The 22689-nt window shown below is 36.7% G+C and overlaps 1 protein-coding gene across 2 annotated transcripts in view; it reads right to left on the minus strand.

Moving 5' to 3' along the window:
* Positions 1–792: 792 nt before the first annotated feature.
* smchd1 (structural maintenance of chromosomes flexible hinge domain containing 1) overlaps positions 793–22689 on the minus strand; it is a 59292-nt gene continuing 37395 nt past the window's right edge. Inside the window, exons 31-49 of one of the 2 annotated variants that reach the window (XM_065261806.2) lie at positions 21578–21706; positions 21184–21263; positions 19601–19758; positions 19407–19522; positions 18772–18833; positions 18531–18618; positions 14385–14516; positions 14106–14252; positions 13449–13575; positions 13165–13284; positions 11349–11434; positions 10953–11075; positions 10653–10834; positions 10430–10539; positions 4634–4704; positions 4372–4546; positions 3961–4119; positions 1511–1598; positions 793–1188 (exon numbers count right to left, since the gene is read on the minus strand). In XM_065261806.2, coding sequence (XP_065117878.1) covers positions 1176–1188; positions 1511–1598; positions 3961–4119; positions 4372–4546; positions 4634–4704; positions 10430–10539; positions 10653–10834; positions 10953–11075; positions 11349–11434; positions 13165–13284; positions 13449–13575; positions 14106–14252; positions 14385–14516; positions 18531–18618; positions 18772–18833; positions 19407–19522; positions 19601–19758; positions 21184–21263; positions 21578–21706 — 2166 coding nt within the window. In that variant the 3' untranslated portion in view covers positions 793–1175. Of the gene's footprint in view, positions 1189–1484; positions 1599–3960; positions 4120–4371; positions 4547–4633; positions 4705–10429; positions 10540–10652; positions 10835–10952; positions 11076–11348; positions 11435–13164; positions 13285–13448; positions 13576–14105; positions 14253–14384; positions 14517–18530; positions 18619–18771; positions 18834–19406; positions 19523–19600; positions 19759–21183; positions 21264–21577; positions 21707–22689 lie in introns of both variants that reach the window. The other variant, XM_065261805.2, reaches the window with a different exon arrangement.

Raw genomic sequence — 22689 nt, forward strand, 5'->3', positions numbered from 1 at the left:
GACTATTATGTTCATATAATAAATATAAATACTAATAAATTATACCTAGAATGTGTTCCTGTGGCACAATTGGTTAAACTTGCGTGTGAAAACTTAAAATTTTAGTTGCATGTATGGAAATCTCTGCGCTGTGATGGATGCTGCGTGGACGCGCTCTCTCCACGTGAGCTCTTTGCCATCATTAAAAGCATCCCAAAAAGAGTTATAGCGCTAATTTCAACCGTAAGTCGGATGCTTTCCCAGTCTATTTTGCTCCGGGCGCGACAAGAATGTGCGCAAAACGCGTCCTGGACCGCCATGTGAACGCGCAAGAGATGATTGGGTAGTTAACCTGACATGCCACGAATTGTGACAGGCTGCTATACTACATTTAAAACTATTTTAAACAAAATAACTAAAACGAGACTACAGTACTAGCACATGTAGTGTAATGTATATAAACGTGTCCATTATGACATATAATACACTTTGTAATGTACCATATGGTTTTATAACTACATGATTAGCACCAAGCCGTTATTGGATTTGTTTTACTCTTTTAATATGCATGTATTTTAAGCTGCCCATTAGCTGAACTGTACTTTAAAAGACATCATCATATATTTTGACCTGTATATTGTGTTAGGGTTACCTCTCAAGTTATCCATATCAATCAAAGGAATCTGACTAACATACCCAAACATTTATTTTAGATTTTGGCATGGCTCTCTAAACTAAAAGAAAATGTTTTTAACTACTAAGTTGATTTATTACACCGAACAGCTGCAAAAGTGAAGAACAAAGTAACAAAAATAAGACAGTAATTTTCTTTAATGGGTGGTAATTGATGGCTACCCCCCTCCTCTATGACATCATACGGCCTACTGCCATAAAACAATTACTGGTTAGATTATTGTAACCCCAGGCTTTGTTTTATATCACTAACTGAAAGTCTGTTTGTTGGAAGACAAGAACAAGACCCACGTAAAGAAACACTTCATTTTAAAATATAAAACATTTTTATCTTATTTTAAAGACAGATACAAAACATTACACAGTCCAGTAGCTGCCCTTAGCATAACATTTTTTTGCAAAAACTGGAACAATGCGTCCGTTTCTGACGCTCCAAATAAACTCAGAAAAAAAGCAAAGTTTCCTTCATTTGAGAAAGTTTATCAGCAGTGAGAGCTCCATATTTACATCAGCAATCTGCAAAGAAAAACAGGGAAAATAACTCAAGTGAAAACAAAAGCAACACGCAGAATTTAGATCCATGAAATGATCAGCAGGGTTCCCACACCGTTGAACATCTATGACTTTTCCATACATGTCATTAATAAATGAAGATTGATTAAAATCATTACATAGACCAAGAGCAAATGCTAGCTGTTACCTGTACATGCATTAACCACATGAATTTGTATCCACAATATAATTTTTTTATGTTTTCCATGACTATGGGAACCCTTGATAGTTAGGAGAAATAGCAACAGATACAAATGTACCAAGTTTGCGTGTTTTTCGACGAGACCTTTTAGGCGGGATGGAGTGCTCTTGTGTTTCTGTCTCTAGACTCCGCTTGACTGTCGCAGGACGAGGCGTGCGCTGAGGAGTGCTTGCTGCAAACAAACACAAAAAACATTTGTCAGCATCATTATATAGTATAATCTGATTCAGAAACTGCATGTTTTAATTCTTTGCATCAGCATTCATTTCAATTGTCTTCAACTACGGTTTCAATGATGAAAACTAGTTAATAACTTAAAAAAAAAACTACGTATGATAACGAAAACTGCAATGAAAGTCTTTTAGTGAAAGTCTTTTAAATGTAAAGTTTTTTGAAAAACATTTTTGAAAAAAAGTGTATGGAAGCCCAATTCCGCCACATACGAAAAAAATCATGCTCTGGTTAATCATAATTATGAGAGATAAAGTCAAAATTATGAGATATAAAGTCAAAAATTCAAAGTCATAATTCAACTTTACATCTCATGATGACTTTTTATCTTATAAAGTCGAATTATGACTTTAAAAGTTGAAATTCTAAGATAAAAAGTCAAACTTTTAAAGTCATAATTCAACTTTATATCTCATAATAATGACTTTTAATCTTAGAATTTCAAGTTTTTAATTTCCTAATTATGATTTTTAAAGTCATAACTTCCAAATTTTTTCTCATGATTTTCTCAGGTGCGGTTTCTTCAAGCAGCACGAGCTCAAAGTTAGATACTTTTCTTCTTACAACGTGAGCAGCACATCTGGCAACCCTGACAGGACAATGACAGAAACAAAAGCGCAAACAAACGCTGGTTAATAAAGGTTTCATTTCATGCTTTAATATAAGCGAGTTAGTATTTCTTTAATTGTTGTTGGGTTTTCATAAAAATAGTAATGAACCACAAACTAAGCATCCGTTTTAAAGTAAGGGAGAAATCCAGGTTTTTATTACTGTAACAACGAGTGTATATCACTTTCATTTCATAATAGCTTATTTAATTTGTTAATAACAAATATTAAATATACATATTTTATATATATATATATATATATATATATGTTAGTACTCATCAAGGTCTAAAGTTAAAGACTAAAATTAGTTTATTATTCTGTGTCTAAATATATTCGTCCGCACATCCCTGAAGATTCAATTCTTTTTGTTTATTTATATTGTGACATTTAAAGATGGTTTACTATTTAAAAGTAAATTTTTTATTTACGGCTTAAAATATAAAAATAAAAAAATTATATAAGAAAAACTATCCCAGCAAGCAATTTGGGCTAAAACCAGGCTAAATTTGGGCTGTCAGTGAAAATCTAATAGACGTCTAGTCGTCTACCATAGCCCAAGAATAGACGATACGTATAAGTTTAAAACAAATGAAAGCAAACACCTTGAACACCTGTTGACTTTGCGTACATGTTGGAATATCATACATCTTCAAGTTATTTTGGCAAAAATGGCATGTAACCAAATTCAAAGCTATTTACGGTAAAAGTGGGTTACTCATAGCCAGTCTATATTGGGTCTATAGTTAGCTGTCATTTCAACGTCTTGGTTTTTGCATGCTGGGTATGTAGTCTAACTGAAAAAATTAAGTAAATATTTGTTTTTTCCGATTAGTCATTTCTTTAAAAAAAATAATCACCCGATTAATCGATTGTGAAAATAAAAGGTTAGTTGCAGGCCTAGAAAACGATTTTAGTAAACAATTTTTAAAGTTTTTAAAAACTTTAATAGAGACTTTGCATGGGTAATTAAACAACCAAATATTGACATCTGAGATATCAGTATGGTTAAAAATTTTACTTTTCATATTAAGGTTGACATTTGCATGGAATAGTCCACTTTGTTCATTACTGTGGTGTAACAAAACGTCAATGGGGTGACAGACCTCCCTGCTCTCTGTCCCATTAAACTAAGGTGTGGTGTTATTCAGATAGCTGTAAATGTGCCAACTCCATCAACACTAATTATAAGGGTCAATAGTAATGGTCTGGGCTTCTCATCATTCAGTGACCGTATATCTCGGAGTGGGAATCGCTTGGACCCTAATGAATCGATTTTTAGCATCCCGTTTCGATTCAGAATCGATTCTTGACGTACTAATTTGCATATTTGTGATGTCATTACTTCACATTTTCTCTCAAAGCCAGGCTAGTGTTTGCGTTTTTGCTAATGGTCTCTGAACTGTCATATACTGTACTTCAATGCAACTAAGTGATTAATGATGTCATTCTTATATACATAAACGTTATCAAGCTGTCCATGTGCATCACCGCTCTCCCAGTTGAGTTTCGCCTTTGGTTCTGATAACGTCACATTATTATTTAGCAAACTAACATTTAAGAATCATTTCTTGACATTTGTGAATCAATTCAGAATCGACCACATCCGCATCACGATGCATCTAAGAATCGACTTTTTGTCCCACCCCTACGGCAATAAAAAAATGGATGCAACTAATACTTTATTATACACACCAAGGGTCTTCTCGATTCCTCTCAACTCCTCCTCCTGCAGTTGAAGCTCTTTTTGTTTCTGTACCATCTCAGGACTCTTCAGATACTGCATATGACTGCTATATTCAGACTGAACTTTAGCAGACTTCTGCATCGCAACCAAGTACTGCTGTAACAACTCTACACACACAAACACAAATCAAAGACCATGCAACTATAAAACAGCAATCATTCTGAATAATGCAAAATCTGTAATGAGCAGAATTGACTTGGAAAGGAAACACGTGCATGGAAATGAATGTCAAAATAGCGGCGCATGTGCCTGCGTACACTCGTTTGCATGTGGTTCTTGAATTAAACTCAGCTTTAGCGGTGAAAGACCTCATGCAATAGAGCCAAAGCTGCTAGTAAATGTGTCCTAAAGCGTGTTACCTATCTGAGCTTGGGTGTTGTTGTGCTCTTTTGGTAATGGTGCTCCAAACACTTGTCCTCTGAGCTTCTCTATAGACGGCGCTTTGTTCTGCAGACCTCCGAATTTCCCATTGCTGCGTATCCTCTCCCCCTGACGCGTTAAGATCGTCGGACATTGCGTCTTATTCTGGACCACCTGCCAAACATTCCCAAAGACATGCAGATGTGAACATGTGGGAATAAAACTACTCTTACAAACACACTGGCACGATCTCTTTCTTACCCCCCTGCGATAATCATTAGCAGAATCTAAATCGTCCACCAGGATTGTGTCTCCAAGAAGACTCGTGAACACTGCGGAGAGACAGAAAACGTCAGTACTCCCTCGTAGTTTCACTGTGAATGCATTTCAACATGACGAAAACAATGCATGTCACGCTGCCAACATCTGCAGGCTGCCAAACTTTACATGCAAAAATAATTGTGCAATACAAAATAACACACACACAACATTAGTTTATAGTTTATTCCAACAGCGCAGGATAAGAAGCTGTATTGAAGCACAACAAAAGTTTTTCTCCGAAAAGGAAATTCCATGGCATAATTTTATGATGCGTTAAGCTGGTCATTTCATCTGGAAATGTTTAAAATAAAGAATAAATAACTCAAATGAAGTGATTCAACCCTCTACGGACACACCGAAGCATTGCCATTGGCTAGCAAACGTTTTATTTTACTGGTTAGACCTTTTATATAGAAAGAACAATGCAACAAAAAAAACCTTAAACAAAACAAACTGTTCGAATGATTCTTTATCCAAGTGTTTAACTTTTCTAAAAACAACAACAAAACCCATGCACAATGAAGAAAGAAAATCCCTTACAAGTTGCGTAATGATTTCTTTTTATGTGTTATTCGTAAGCCTCTCTTCCCACGGTCAGTGTTTAGGATTTACATAAAAGTCTGAGTTTGGAAATGTGTTCACACACTGCATAATAGGACGTTCACGTTAACGCAAGTTCATTATTTTAGACGTGATGCAAGCGTGCTTCAATAGGGAGCGGCGCGGTCTCAATGTGATGCGAGATGCTTTTTTCAAGCACGTCGGTGCCACAACGAGTTTAAAATATTTTAACTAGGGATGCACCGAAATGTAAATTCTTGGTCGAAACCAAGGCCGAAAAACGGAAACCGAAACACCGAAAGAAATTATTATGCCAATTATTAGTACAACTGCATTTATGGCTATCACTGTATACTAACTTTACTAAGGGTGTGTGACGGATCACAAAACTCACGGTTTGGATCACATTACAGTTTTTGAGGCACGCATCAGATTATTTTTCGGATCAGCAAAAAAGGGGGTGGGAAAAATCTAATAACAAATAAATAAATTACAAACATTTATAAAAAAGAAAAAAGTTGTACATTAATAAGGTCTGAAATTAGCATAAGGTACAGAAATCAAATTAAATGAATCATAACACTGTCTTTGTATAAATTAAATATTATTATTTTTAGAGCTACAGAAGTGATTTTCTCTTTGTCTTGGGTCGTTTGATTAATATTAATGACACAGACTTAAGTAGGTTAATTGAGGTTACTGTCTCTTTAAGAACAAATAAGCACAGACTGGTTTCTGACTGTAATTATACATTCACTTAAGACATAAACATTTTGTTTATATGTGCCCTGTCAAGAACAGAAAGATTTTATGTTCGATTACTTTTGGAAACTCGTCTCTCCATGTATACACTACTGAGGGCACTTAAACACACGCGTGCACACACAGACGGAGGGCGAATTCCAAACAGTGCAGCAAATAGTTGCTCCACATAAAAACTTTACGTTGTTTTTCATTGCTCTATTTGCCAAATGTATGTTAATGGCCTACAGTATGAGACACAATAGCCCAATCGCTCTAAAGTTTACATATTAAGAGTTCTGATCTTTGAAGGGCATGATCACATCTGACTGAAGCCGGACCGAACACATTCAGCAGCATGTGCGTACAGAAAATTGCTCACTTTAGAGCCTTTTTGCTGTTAAATTGTTTGAAACACGCGCAAATGACAAACTTTCCCTACTCAAATTTCCGTATTAATCCGCGAATTGCATGCGATCCGATCTGTGATCCGTACTAATTCACGACCTCGGGAGCTAGGGAACGAATTAAGACACAGGGATAACCTACTGAAATCACACACACCGCAGACATGTTGCTTCAGACAAGCACGTGCATGTCGTGGTTTGCGTCATCACAACATTTCGGCCGTATTGTTTCGGTGATAAAAGTCTTTCGTCCGAAAATGCTCTTTTGGTGGTCGAATATTCAGTGCATCCCTAATTTGAACTTTTCTTGAAACTTTTTTTAAATTAAATCTGTGTAAACTTACTATTTGCCTCTCATTCAATCACGGGTGAGTAAAAATCTGACAATTTACTAGCCATTGGCTAAATATAAACATGTTTAGTCACCTAGCAAAATTTGGTTAGTTGTGCGAGTGATTGGCCAGCATTTTAGAGGCCTGTAAATAAAATTTACACAATAACTCATTATAATGATACACAACACATGCTCCACTAACATGTATCAACAAATATCATTCTTTACCTTTATAGTAGTGTTGGGCGATATGCCCTATTTTCAGATCGTCCTATCGTCAGCCTGTGAGATCGGCGATACACGATATTATCGGGGGGCGGGGCAGACGTTTACTCATTTTTTTATTTGTTAATTTTTTACTCATAACAAGTCACTTGATGGGTGGACAAAAAAAACAAGAGCAACAGCTTCATGACCGCAACCTTCTTAAACCTGAGGCCATTAATGCGAGCGCGTCATTAAAACCCTATCATGATTACTTAACTGTAAAAACATGCATCTGCGCGCGCACACACACACACACACACACACACACACACACACAAACGTGCGCGCACATACAAACAATTCAATGCATTCGTTTAGTGCTGTTGCAGAAGACTACACGTGTGAAGCAGTGGTGCTCTCATGAGGTGCCTTTTTAAACGCATCGGTCCAGCGGAACGCGATCATATCTTAAACACAATCATATATTAAACACGAGGGACGTGTTGCTACAACTCCTTGAAATGCATATCATAAAAAGGATTAATACCTAGTGATCTGACTTCGGACAGAGCGCAGCTTTCAGCACGTACGCGAGAGTGAGAGAGAGGTGCTAATATGCAGCGGGTCATATTTTAAAGGACAAGTTCGGTATTTTAGACTTAAAGCCCTGTTTTCAGATTGTTTATGGTGAAATAGAATGGTTTTGACTGAAATTTCGACATTTTCGGCTGCCCTGAGAATTTTCGCGTGTTTGTGTTTCAGCTCAGACCTCTATAATGGATTTAATGGTGCACTGGAACAATCCTTCCTAAAATGCATTAAACTTTCGTTTACAAAGATGTGAAACTCACAGAGTGGTCAGGGGTGTTCACTGGTATGCTCACACAAAAATCGCTCCAAAAGACGCATTCCAACAGGTTTTATCGTAGTTTTTACCAGCTCCATGGACTTGTATTAGATGTCCTGTGAGGTACGGTATTACTCCGCGCCGGGAACTTTGTTTCTATTCTTGCAATAGGCAAAGGCGGATTAGCGCCACCACCTGGGCTGGAGTGTTTATTATTCAAGCTCTAAGCGGAAGAATGTACGGGTGTGAGGCGTTTGGAAAAATAGGTCCACAAGTTAACAACGAATGCTAAAACAGTTGTTGGAAAGCATCTTTTGCAGCGATTTTTGTGTGAGCATACCAGTGAACACCCCTGACCACTCGGTGAGTTTCACGTCTTTGTAAACGAAAGTTTAATGCATTTTAGGAAGGATTGTTCCAGTGCACCATTAAACCCATTGTAGAGGTCTGAGCTGAAACACAAACACGCGAAAATTCTCAGGGCACCCGCAAATGTCGAAATTTCAGTCAAAACCATTCTATTTCACCATAAACAATCTGAAAACAGGGCTTTAAGTCTAAAATACCGAACTTGTCCTTTAAACAAAAAGTAAAGTTTGCCTCAGCTCGCATGAAACGCATTAAACTGAACAAATACATAAGGATTACTACTTTAGTTTATGTTTAGACTTCGGATAGACGCGAGAGCGCGTGCACGTGTGACAGAGAGAAGCGCAGCTGCTAATGACGGGGCGCGCTGGAGTGGAAGAAGGAGATCAAGACGCGCGCATTAAGTGCAGGTACGTGCAAGAAGGAATTCTCTCTTTACAAGCTCTCCACGTAAAGTGAAGCCCACAAACCCTCATGTGAGGAAAAGCATGAATTGTGGGTGTTAATATAAAACTATGATGATAATAATAATAATAATAATAATAACCATTCGCCAACTATCGTCATGACTATCGCCATGAAAGCCTGCCATTGCCGATATGTATGTAAATCGTCGATACACGATACTATCGTCTATCGGCAAAACCCTACTTTATAGGTAGGGTAACAGATTTGATCCTGAAACATTTTTAGTTATGCTGGTTAAAAGTCTCCTCACATCCTGATAGCAATCACTGTGTTAAGTTGTTTAAATTTATTTGTAGAAATTTATGTCATCTGTGAAAGGCGAAGGACCAAAAAATGTTCAACCAATCATAGATTTCGGTCCGAATGGGCGTTTCCTTTTTTGTCCCTCATACGTAAGCGTAATTTGAATGCCCACCGCTCAGCGAGTCCACGCAGACACCATACGTCATCGGTGCGTTTACGTGCGCTCACCTCCTGTCTGTAAACAGTGAGAACAGCAAACTTTTCTGCTGAATTGACAACCTACACAGGAGGCACACAATGAAAGACATCTTTTATAACAACAACAGCAAAAACTGTCTGGATCAGCAAAGAGCAAAAACCCAAATTAACATCGGTAACTTTACTGCTTTACCACGAGATACAAACAGCTGCAGGAGGCAAAGGGTCTGAAAGGGTCGTTGCACTGTTTATTTTGGTAAGGTAGGTACGCGATATGTTTGTATTGAGATGGATTCAGATATTCTACTTTGATGAAACATTGTGTTGCTTAGGAAATTTGTGTTCGTTTACGGATTAGCGTAACGATATAGTTACTACCTCTACACAACCGGAAGTGTGCTTTAACTAATTCTGCTGTAAACCAGTTGTTTATGTTGGTTATTATGGAAATGTTATTCACTTTGTACTGCAAACTTTTCTCACTGCTGAATGAGACATGAGATGTGACCCTCTGATCTGTTCGTGTTCATGTGTTTAGAAAGAGGCGTGACTTTGGATGGCGATTTGACTTGAGGGTGGGATCGTGATTTCATTGCTAGGCAGCTACCGTTAGCATTTTTCAAAATGTGATACCCTACCTTTAACAGATCAATCTACTTCAACTAATAATCGGTTTCTTTATGTGTAATATCCGGAAGTGATTTAAACTGCAATTCATCAACTGGCCACTAGAGGCTCCAAAAGGGAGTCAACCCCATTGACCTCAATGTTAAAATGCCCAACATTACAATAGAAAATAATGTGTTAACAGCCTGGTACAAAAGTGTTTTTGGTCTGTAAAGCTAATTTTGCCCTTCATTACAACTGTGAGGGGGTAACATTCTTTGTAACTCATTCATTTAAATTATATTATGCCTTAAAGTTCTGCATAATTAAGGGGCGTGGCCACTTGATTGATGGTTGAACAGCCACTGCGGTCACTGGAGTTGAGCTAGCCAGGCGTGGTCTCAGCAACCGGTCACCTCAGCTTCAGTCACCGTCCTGATTCTCTGTGGTCGTTAAAAATTCCAGGAGGTCATTAGAAAAAGAGTAGGGGTGTGTCCCGGCATCCTGGCCAAACTTGCCCATTGGCCTACTAATCATCCCCACATATACTTATTGGCTATATCACTCGGTCTCCTCTCCACTAATAAGCTGGTGTGTGGTGGGCGTTCTGGCGCAATATGGCTGCCGTCGCATCATCCAGGTGGATGCTGCACATTGGTGGTGGTTGAGGAGATTCCCCCTTTCATATGTAAAGTGTATTTGTGTCTGATACCCTGATTAATTTCTGTGTGGTGCACAGTGTTAAAAACACTCACCTTTATTGCAACTTTCCGCATGCTGAGGAAAAATGAGAAGATCTTTGACAAACACTGGATTGCCAGGAGGCGGGAAAAGAGGTGAACCATTCCTGATGTGAGGCAACGGTCTACAATACACATAAGAAATACATGACAATATATACAACAGATATCCGAATCTCTATTAGCGGTATTAAAGAACTTCAACAATTCAGCATCTCATGTTAGAAAAGATCAGCACCTGTTGTTAGGTTTCCAGAAGACCGTCTCCAGAGGAATCACCTGCTGTCGTCCATTTGTATCACTATAAATCTTCATGGCAGCATCTGTAGTTTCAGTGACCACACAGTCCATGTCACCCAAAATATGCCAGGAGATGACCTTCGCTACATCATCATCCTCAACATGTGCTAGATGACCAATCTTTAAAATAAACACACACACGAATCATGAACACTGCTTCTTCAGATCAATGTGTTTCATTCTGGCACCTGTACTGTATATAGATGTCGAAATACAGAAACATAAAACAGACACGCACCTTTCCCAAAACATCTGGGCTGCCTTTAAAAGGATCAGAAATGGTGCATTTCCGCCGATGTTGATTCTCTATCTTGGTCAAAATATTTTTTTTCACATTTATTGCATTCTCTACTGCTTTAATCTGGTCAGACACAAAGAAACAAACCTCTGTAAGATTGACAGAAATCTTACACATGAATGATGTGCAAATAGGAGTTAAACGGTATCTTATACACTACTAGTTAAAAGTCTGGACACACTTGCATTTATGCTTCTCATAATCTAAAAAAACCAACATTTTATCTAAAGGTTTAGGCACACAGATTTCAAATAGAAGTTTTTCTTCACAAAATTAACACATTGAATTAAAAAATGAAAGTGGGTTCAATAAGTATGCACACATTCTCAGACTCACTGTGGTTAATTCTGAGATGTTAAACTCATTTTTAATCATGATTGGTTTCAGTTCACGTAGTTTGTTAGCAGCATCTTCCACCTGACCTAAAGGGAAAGACAAATGGATAAGAAAAATCTCACATACACTTTAAAATCTATATTGAGATGTAGGGCTGGATAACGATTAATCGCAACTAATCGTTTGCAGAATAAAAGTTTTTGTTTATATCGTGTGTGTGTGTGTATACTTTGTATAATAATTCTGTATACTTAAATACACATGCATGTATAATTTTAATAATAATATCATTTATATATATTAAATAGTCATATTTATATATAATATAAATATAAAAACAATTATATACACATGTTAATTAGTTAATTGCGATTATTCGTTATGCAGCCCTATTAAGAAGCAATTACTGCACATTTATAGTCAAACATTTAAAAACACACTGAAAATATTAAATGTAAAGCAAAGGCTAAATTAAATTTATAATAAAAACAAAATAAAAATGAATTAAAAAATGAAAATTGTTAAAATTGAAAGCAGATTAAATCTGGTCAGGTTTTGTAAATTTTTTGGTGTTGTTATTTTTTGTTATGTTGGTGAGGTCATCTAATTTCTAATTTGTAACTTTCTTAATATAAGAATGGGGTAGGAATTTATAAGATTTTTTTTCTTCATCCTACTCCTGTTCTTCTTTCATCAAATGTATTTTTGTTATGTTTGTTGGATTGTTGTTGTGGCATTTCGTGTTGCATTACCATGAAAAGAAAAATAAATAAACAAAAAAAAAACGTCCTCAAAAAGCTAAATAAAAATCGGAAGAAAAGATGTTGGTTGTGGAAAAGATGTTAATCTGTTTCAGAAGGGTCAAATTATCGGCATGCATCAGACGAAAAAAAAAAAAATCTAAGGAGATTCAAAACATCTAACGAACGATTATTTTCATAAGCGATTAATCAGACGATTATTTTTAACCGACTAATCAAATAAAAACAAATTTTCTCATTTAGATTTTTCACTTATTATATCTATAGACGGTTTCATCGGACTCACGTGCGCTGAAGCGATACACGTCTGAGACTTTACTTCCGGTTTTGTTTTTTTTAATGGTCTGACTAGTTACTAAACTTATATCTTGATTGAACAAATGTCTTGTCGAAAATAACAAATGTTTTGGTTTCCTGGGTAATCTATGTGTTGTTTTTTTGCCTGTTATATAAATAAACTACGTTTAAAGAACTTTGTTGTTATTTATTCTTCGCGGAGTTTACCGGAAGTTACGTGCGGACCACGACAGCATCTTGTTTACGTTGTTACTGCTGAAATAATTTATAATGGAAAAAATTTAGGGTATTGACGTGTAGAAGTGTACTTTAAAAAGTGCAAAAGCCACACACTACTACAGAGATTTACTAATATAATCTTTTTTATTTTAATATTTTAAGCCGGAATAATAAACTAATATAGTTAATATATTTTTATTTATTTAATTTAGCAGATTTTCATGGTTCAGTACTGTTGTTTTATTACTTGTGTAATACATTTCAGCACTGTTTCACTTTAAGGGTTATGTTTGTGTTTATCCAGTATCAATTTTAATTTTAAAAACTATATCGCTAGATTTATCCATTAGCGGTAAGTAACCTAGTTATCAGTTGCGGTAAAATCCACTACAGTTGGTCGACCTCTATTATAAATATTTGGGATAATGTGAGTACACATGTGAACAAAATAAATAACACTGTGCTAGTGATTTTTTTATTTTTTAACACAAAAACGTACATATTGTGCCTTTAAAACCGTTAATAAATGCAATGCTTACATTTGAGTTCTGACTTGAGTTGCTCGTTGGTGTCAAAGATGTCTCTGTACATCAAAACGGATTGAGAAAGACGATCTTTCTTCTTACTCAAAGTTGACATGACCTTCTGATGTTCTGCATCTGGAATACAGAACAACACCAACAACCTACTAAAGCCACACACCTTATATAATATAACAAAAAATCGATATGACAATAACATTACTTTGAAAGTGTTGCATCAGAACCATTTCACTACAACCTATTTCTAGTAATCTGAACGTGTGCTGTACATATGAACTGACCATTGCAGAATCTAAACGCGAGACTGTATGAAGTGATGTTAACGCTGGACATCTTTAGCTTAGGATTAAAGTGAAGATGATATTCAGCTCCATCCACACCTGGACTGTCCTCCAAAACAGCCAAATCCTGCAGGACACAAACACATTTATTCACAAAAATCATTTAAGTTCTTTTACACCTATAATGTAGAATCCACACTTACCCAACAATAAAACTTTTTTTTTTTAATCCCCATTACACCAAGCATTCTCATTAGATGCCGTTTTGATAAAGCCCCGCCCACTGCCACTGACTGACAGTCATGCTTTACAAAAGTTTCCACCCTCAGCAGGTTGTAAGTTGTCTTCTCAGACTGTGTTTACAGCAATCAGATCTATTTGAACTGAAAGCGCTCATGGCTGTTTTGGTAAGGGAGTGAGGAGTTGTAGCTCATTTGCATTTAAAGGTACATACACGAAAAATAGCGTGTTTTTGCTTCCACCCAAATGGGGGCATAATTTGGACATGCTGTAATAAATGATCTTTGGGTAAACTTTCTGGGCACACCTGAGCCTTTTAATGTTAGAGGTGATTGTCAGAAGTCATTTTGTATTCTCAAATCATTGCAAAGTCAGTCTAGATAAATAAAAGATGATTTTAACAACAAACACACTCACAGTAATATGAGCCACTCCATTGATGAGGCTATACGAGACACCTCTATCTCCATTCTCAAAACATGGAAGCTCTGCGTCTCCTGTGCCTATAACCGTAACAAACACCTGTCCATCCAAACCCTCACCGGCTGCGTTACTGTACATGTCCTGTACAGTGAGAAATAAATATACAATTAGGTTCATCATGAGTATTTGAGACAATGGTAAATCATAAACATTTGACAAATATTTTATGTTTTATTTTCTGGTCTTACAAAAATCCAAGCTCTTGTTTCTCACCATGATCTTCAGACACAGGCTGTCAAGCAGCGTGCGATTGCCTCGAGTATTACCATTGGACACAACAGGAGTTAGGGGCGGAGCCTCAGGGGCTAATTTCACAGGTTTATTGGGAACAACATTTACTGAAATCTAAGACGAGAGGAGAAATGAGTAGGACATTTCTTTATTTGTAGTATAACAATCTTGAGAAGATGATGTGTATGTGCATTTGTTTGTCTAAAAGTCCAGAATGGAGATGAAACGGTGTGAAAATTTTACATCACAAATATAGTTACCAAATAGTAGGGATGCACCAAATCTAGGATTCGGCCGAATACTAGGCTTTTTGACCGGGTTCGGGCGAATCCTAGATTTTTTTCCCACCGAACCCTAGGCTTGCGCTACGCTGATTTTAGAGACATTATTTAAAAGGTAAAAAAACTACATAGTGTTGCTTTAAACAGTGGATTCGGTATTCGGCCGAACCCAAAAAATCTGGATTCGGTGCATCCCTACCAAATAGTTACCAAAATAACTATTTACTACGAGTTTTGTGAACAATTTCTAGAAATGTAAAAAGTACTGATGCAAACCAAATGTAAAATTTATTTTACATGTAAGAGCAGTTTTGTTTGCCTAAACTTTAAATAAATAGCATTAATCATGAGTTAAATGTTCATCTAGTTCAGATAAAACACAAGTAATTAAATCAGATTTTCATATTAACACGGGACAAATCAGCAAGTCATCCATCTGCATATATTGTGAGAAATAAGGTGTACTTTATGACTAAACTGCATGACACCTGTGCTCAAAAAAACAGCGTAGAAAGTAGCGGTCGATCGATATGGGTTTTTTAATGGCTGATGCTGATATGAAGAAAGCAATGTGGCCAATATTTAAAACACCTAATTATAGTAACTAAGAAACATACAATTTGTGAAACTAAATAAACATTGATTTTGCATATTTATACAATATTCTCTTAAAGGATTAGTCCATTTTCTTGAAAAAAATCTAGATAATTTACTCACCACCATGTCATCCAAAATGTTGATGTCTTTCTTTGTTCAATTGTGAAGAAATTATGTTTTTTGAGGATAAGATTCCAGGAATGTTCTTATTTTAATGGACTTTAATCGAACCCAACAATTAACACTTAACTCAACACTTAACTTTTTTTTTCAACAGAGTTTCAAAAGGACTCCAAACAATCCCAAACAAGGCATAAGGGTCTTATCTAGAAACGATTATCATTTTTGACAAAAAGAATAAAAAATATGCACTTTTTAAATCACAACTATCTCCGGTCCTGTGATACGCCAGCGCGACCTCACGTTAATTGCGTAATGCCGTGGAAAGGTCACATGTTACATATATGAAACGCACATTTGCGGACCATTTAAAACAATAAACTGACACAAAGACATTAATTAGTATCATTTGACATACAACAACGTTGGATTAATGGTCCTCTTTCTCCACACTTGTAAACACTAGGGATGCTCACATTGACCGTTTAACCGTTAACCGAAGGTAAGAATTTATGATCGATTAACATTATCAGTTAAAATAAAAAAATATTTGTTAATACATTGTGCATGTCGTCATGAGCCGACAGACATTTCGCCACTTTTATTTGTGAATGTCCTGTAAATGACACAAATTATTGCTGCCCTGACGATCTGATAAAGTAGTCATTTGTATGAGAAATCATTTGTATGCGTGTTTGGAAGCTGAACGGAGACGCGCGCGTGTCCGCGCAAGATGACGCCGTCCGTCTCGCGCACATCCGGACAGACGTTCGCTGGTGGCCTCTGACCCTGAACATAAACATCTCTCTTTTGCACAAACGGAGAAAGACGACGCAAAAGCAAAACTTTCTGAAAAGCGTCCTGCTTTAGAAATGACCACTGTGGTAGATGAAACGGAGACAATCTGCCCTTTTTGGATATTAATCCTCTGAACTGCTTTTTAATAAGGTAATGTTGCGTGAATATCTGATAATGTATGAATCCTGGTTCTGTTTTTGATCTGTCGCTGCTGTTTGCACGTTCAAATTAAATCTTTTGTTTTTACTAGTTCACAGACCACCGTTAACTGTATTTTTACTCAATGACAATTTCATATTAAAATCTTATAAGTTAACGGTTAATGTTTGGTTTAGAAGCTACGGTTGTCGGTCGGGAAAATTAACTGATATGAGCATCCCTAGTAAACAGTGGGGCGTAGTTTTGCATACATCATTCGTGACCTCTTGACGTGATAACGTATTGCATGAGGTCGCTGGTGCATCACAGGACCGGAGAAAAACATAATTTCTTCTCGACTGAACAAAGAAAGACGTCAACATTTTGGATGACATGTTGGTGAGTAAATTATCTGGATTTTGTTTAAGAAAATGGACTAATCCTTTAATTTAAAAAAACTTGTAATGAGGTAAAAACTGTAATGAGTTTAAATAATAAATGCTCATAGATTAAGATAACATGTATAATTCATGACAAAAACAGTATTTATTTCCTTAATATTAACAAATAAATTGCATTAAGTTACTATACTCAGTAAGAGATTGTTTCACTTTCATAAAGTAAAAAAAAAAAAGATATTATTAGAGTATGTTCTTCTGCTTTGTCTTTGTAAAAACAATACAAAAACAAGACAACTGCACAGCCTAAGTTATATATTTGCTAAGATAGTGGCATGTAGCTTCAAAACAGAACCATGTCTTGTCCTCCTCACACACGCAAAGCTTTCTGGGCATCAAGTGACGCTGGTTATTGAGCGTTTTGTTTATAAGTTAACCACAGCAAATCTGAGGAAGAGCCGGTGGCGAGATTTGTCACTGTTTGTGAGGTAAATTTGTTTTAGTTTGTAGGTCCAAAAGTCCAAATATCTTCCGATAAATATATCAATCAACCACTAGTAGAATGGGGCTTTAGACTCATCAGATCACATCATTTAAAAGAAAATAAATAGAAAAGATGGATCTATCTAAAGAAATATTAAGTAAGCATGTGTCAGTACAACTAGATTTCCCTAAATGTAAACATTATTTAAATTCAGTCAGTGAAGTGATGTCATCACAAACAAATGGGAGCAGATGTGAATGAATGTGTTTGTTTCACGTTACTGTTTAAGTTGGTTGATGCTGGACAGGGGTTTTTGAGCCATGACACGACACGGTTAAATGGTAATAAAAAAAAAATGACACGTTAATACATTAAACTAGTAATGGTTATATCTCTAGTTCAGAATATCCTCACATATAGTATACAGTGAGCCATACCTCAATAAATAACATTGCTCTGAAATGTTTTAGATGATGCTGCAGTCTATAAGATACTTAAAGGACAAGTTCGGTATTTTAGACTTAAAGCCCTGTTTTCAGATTGTTTATGGTCAAATAGAATGGTTTTGACTGAAATTTCGACATTTTCGGCTGCCCTGAGAATTTTCGCGTGTTTGTGTTTCAGCTCAGACCTCTACAATGGGTTTATAGGTGCACTGGAACAATCCTTCCTAAAATGCATTAAACTTTCGTTTACAAAGACGTGAAACTCACCGAGTGGTCAGGGTTGTTTACTGGTATGCTCACACAAAAATCGCTGCAAAAGACGCATTCCAACAGGTTTTATCGTAGTTTTTACCAACTCCATTGACTGTATTAGACGTCCTGTGAGGTACGGTATTACTCCGCGCCGGGAACTTTGTTTCTATTCTTGCAATTGGCAAAGGCGGATTAGCGCCACCACCTGGGCTGGAGTGTTTATTATTCAAGCTCTAAGCGGAAGAATGTACGGGTGTGAGGCGTTTGGGGAAATAGGTCCACAAGTTAACAACGAATGCTAAAACAGCTGTTGGAATGCGTCTTTTGCAGCGATTTTTGTGTGAGCATATCAGTGAACACCTCTGACCACTCGGTGAGTTTCACGTCTTTGTAAACGAAAGTTTAATGCATTTTAGGAAGGATTGTTCCAGTGCACCTATAAAGCCATTATAGAGGTCTGAGCTGAAACACAAACACGCGAAAATTCTCAGGGCAGCCGAAAATGTCGAAATTTCAGTCAAAACCATTCTATTTGACCATAAACAATCTGAAAACAGGGCTTTAAGTCTAAAATGCCGAACTTGTCCTTTAAACTTATATATGTGTGCTCCTACCTGCTGGCTCCACAGATATTTGCTTTTTTCACAAGCCAATACAAACTGGATAACATATTTCCCTGCTAGCTCTGGAATCTGTTTATCCCTGAGAGAGAAAACAGATCGATGCTAATAATAATAATGTTAGACCCATGTGCCTACTATTATTCATGCCGTCTAATCTCTTATGTGACTGTACAAATGCAAGAAATCGTCTATATTATGGATAAATATAATATATTTAGAGATGTATTGTTACCTGAAGCAGAAGTAGCCGTCAGTTTCGGAGTCTTCTCGTTTACTACACTTTAAAGTGGAGGCCTACATTTAATGCAACACACACCAGCATTACTCAATCTTTCAAAACAATATTCATTTTGTTATGTATTCCCCTTATGGGCATCCCAGGGTGCGTTGGTCACATAATGGCCCCCAAAATCCAAACCCCCTCAAAATCATTACCTCCTCGGACTCAAGGGCATCTGTTTGTAATGCCTGATTAAAAACATACATGATGCTGTTTGCCATAAACATACTACAATACTGACAACATAGTTCAATACATTTAAGAAGAAATCTGCTTTAAGGGACACGGTTTGGATTAAACAAGAACTAGGCCTTAGTTATATTAGGACATTTAAGCTGTTTTTACAAAAAAAAAAAAAAAACATTACTGCTGTGCATCTTGTGACAAAACAATGCCACTGATGTATTTTAAGATATGACAGTGCAAACTTTTTTTAGTTCTGACAATCAAACATCAATTTAAGTCTGGGACTAAACCTAAGGCCTGTCCGGGAAACCACCCTGAAATGTTTAAATATACTGAAGCATCAAAAACAAACGCATAAATAATTATAAAACTGCCAGTAAACAGATTAAAAATGCACACACTTCAGAAGACGGGGGAGATCCTGATGCCGAGCCCTGCCATAACAACATTGACAGACTGGCCGGACAGATATTCTTAACCGGACCGCCATCCTCAGACAACACGGCCACTGTAAACACTGCAAAGACATCACAAATTAACCAGGATTAGCGTGATATCATCTGTCAGAAAACACGTATAACGTTATGGGCATTACCTGGGAAGATCTCTCCAGCACATAATGTGACACTTTTGTTGTATTCAACATCAAGCGTGAAAGGTGTGTTGGGATCAGGAATCACATTCAGTTTCACTACAGGCCCTGGAATACTCTTCCTGCTAAATGATCCTTGGAATTCCAACCGATGTTCCCCTCTATGACAAAGACAACGCTTTTAGTGTTTATACAGTATATTAGGGTGTAACAATACTTCAATACTTCAAATGTTGAACGATACCATGCATCAACCATAAACATAAAATATCAATACAAGGTAGTGTACCTCATTTTGCCACTCAAAAAGCTCGTGTATTTTCATTCACTGACAATTATGGCTGCAACTAACGATTTTTTCATAAGCGGTTAATCAAACAATTTATGTTTTAATCAGATAAAAACCTAAAACTTTACTCACTTATTATAGCTAAATAAAACCCTAACCTTTACTGTATGAGTGCGCTGCTCGTGTTGTATGCATATGACTTTAATTATAAGTGCACAACTCGCGCTGTATGAAGTGGACACGGGTCCGCTGTCCAAAACAACGGTGATGTGTAGCATGTGACATCACAGACCAATTCTTCGGGTTCCCACACCTTAGTTAACTTTAAATTCAATAACCTTTCAAGGACTTTTCAGGTCCAATACCCTCAAATTCAAGAAATAATATGGGGACACATTTCAAGTGAGAGCAAGGTTACATCGTGTTACCTTTTAAGATACATTGTTACAGTTCCCTTTCGAGGGAACTTGCGCTGCATCACTGCGGTGACACTTTGGGGACGCCTCCAGGGGTAAGTGCCTCTGAATGTGTATATCAAATTCAACCAATGGTGAGGCTTAATGACAAAGACAGGGTGACGTGAGAGCCAGGAAGTATATCACTATCTGAAATATTGCCCAAGACGGCGTTACAGGGACGCAGGAAGTATGGCAAGGGAGACGCAGCGTCTCGTTCCCTTCTCAGAGAACAACAGTTACATACGTAACCAGAGACGTTTTCATGTGTCAAACACAACTATGCAAAAAAGCATTTTGGTATGAATCAACATTCGCATACAAAAGATATAAGCTTTAAAAAGCGAACAGTTTAGCACAGGGAATAATATGGATTTTGTTTTCCAGAAAACTTCTTGCATAAAATAATCTGACCTTTATCCATGCATGTATATTTTCAAAAACTTCCAAGGGCCTTGAATCCCCCCCAGATTCACAAACTTTCAAGGATTTCAAGGACCCGTGGGAACCCTGTGCAATTCGTTGACAACTATTTTCAAAATCGTTTATTATTTAATTGTTTAGTTGTTGCAGCTCAACTGACATTACGTTCGGTCTGTGTGTCAGATTGCAATTCAACAATAACGCGGTGATAGCAGCGAAAATAAGATGTAGAAAACTTTGTGTCCGATCGATAAATTGATCGATATATCCAAAATAAAAAATAAATCTTTGATGTATCTGCGAACATTGAATCACTCGCTGAGAGAATGGATATTGTACTGTAAGATGTCAGATTTACACTCCTCGTATACATCATATGTTTACAGTACACATCTCTACGTGATGAAATGCATACTCACTTTGGACCACTTATAGTTTCCAATGTGAAACTGGCTTTTCCTTCAACATCTACAGGCTGAGACGTCACTGATGATTTGATCTAAAAGAGACCACCACACAAAAATATACACCCAAATTTGGTCACTTTACACGTCATTTTAACCAGATGTCATTCGATAAAGCTTTAAGCAGTAAATCTTCTTTTCCACATTCGGTTTTTGTGCTTGTAGGAGACATTCTGTCAGTTTCTATTTTTGCTTGATGATGAATGACTCGATATGCATCATCTTACAAAAATGTCAGAGGAAATCTCTGTTTGGCATAGAGCCCAGGCTTAACTCAGATTGGCTGTGATTTTTAGTGCTGTTACAGTAAGAAGTAATCACAAATAAATAGCTGTCATTATCAAAGTACCTTCAGCTGTGGGGAGAGAGTCTTTATCATAATGTTGATCCTCTGATCTGGAGATGGATTTCCCCATTCGTCACACAACTGAAGAATGAAGGGCGTGTCCAAACCCTGACCATTTAACACCTGCAGAGGCTAAAGACACACAGCCACAATCAAACTTCAACATCTATAAATATATTGCATTGCATATTGTAGGTATTGTATTGTAAATTTTGATATTTTGCAGTAAAAGTAGCTCTCCTACGAAAAATAGTGAAGACCACTGGATTATTATAACTTAATTTACTTAAAATATAACATAGGAATAAGTTTTTACTTCAGTATTTGGCATGTAAACTTTAATCTATCACAACAAACTATATATCCTTGGAAAGGTCGAAGAATGTAGTTTTCATATTTTAGCAGTAATAATAATGCAATGACAGTAACTTATTAATTTGTGACAAGAGTATGCAGCAAACTGTTGACACCTAGTGGCAGTTGTTGGTAAAACGACTAAAAGTGTAATGGTGCGTTCACACCAGATGCGAATGAAGCGTTAAGCGTGAGTGAGTGATTTACATGTTAGGTCAATGCAAAGATCAGATAGTCATCGTGCGGCACGAATTATGCATTTTGTGTGAATGGCACGGCGCAAGTTGAGCGTTTTGGGCGTTTGAAGCAAATCAAAATCACAGTTTGATTTGCGCAAATCTGAATATTTTGTTCAAAAATCTGAACTTTGAGCCGTGTTGACCAACCACGAGCTTGCTCTAGTAGTTATGTGATTACGGCGTATTGTGCTGAGGCAGAAATACAAAACAGCAATGAAGGACAAAATCATCGCCGCTGTATATACATATTGAGACTACAAGCTAACTAAAGCTAACTGAATTTCATGCGCGAATGAAATGAGTTATCTCAAAATGTTCAAGCATCCAACTACGCGTGAGTAGCACGATTTATTCGCTTTATTCGTGTCTGGTGTGAACACACAGTAACACAAACCAAATTTTTTGTGATAACTTTACTTATAAAATATGTACTTTATTGCCTATTTTTATTTTTTTCAATAAATGTAAACTGCAATAAAAAAATTATTTAATTTTCCACCTCCAGACACTTCCGTATAAAAA

Source organism: Paramisgurnus dabryanus, chromosome 2 (assembly GCF_030506205.2).
Source record: "Paramisgurnus dabryanus chromosome 2, PD_genome_1.1, whole genome shotgun sequence".
Classification (NCBI taxonomy): domain Eukaryota; kingdom Metazoa; phylum Chordata; class Actinopteri; order Cypriniformes; family Cobitidae; genus Paramisgurnus; species Paramisgurnus dabryanus.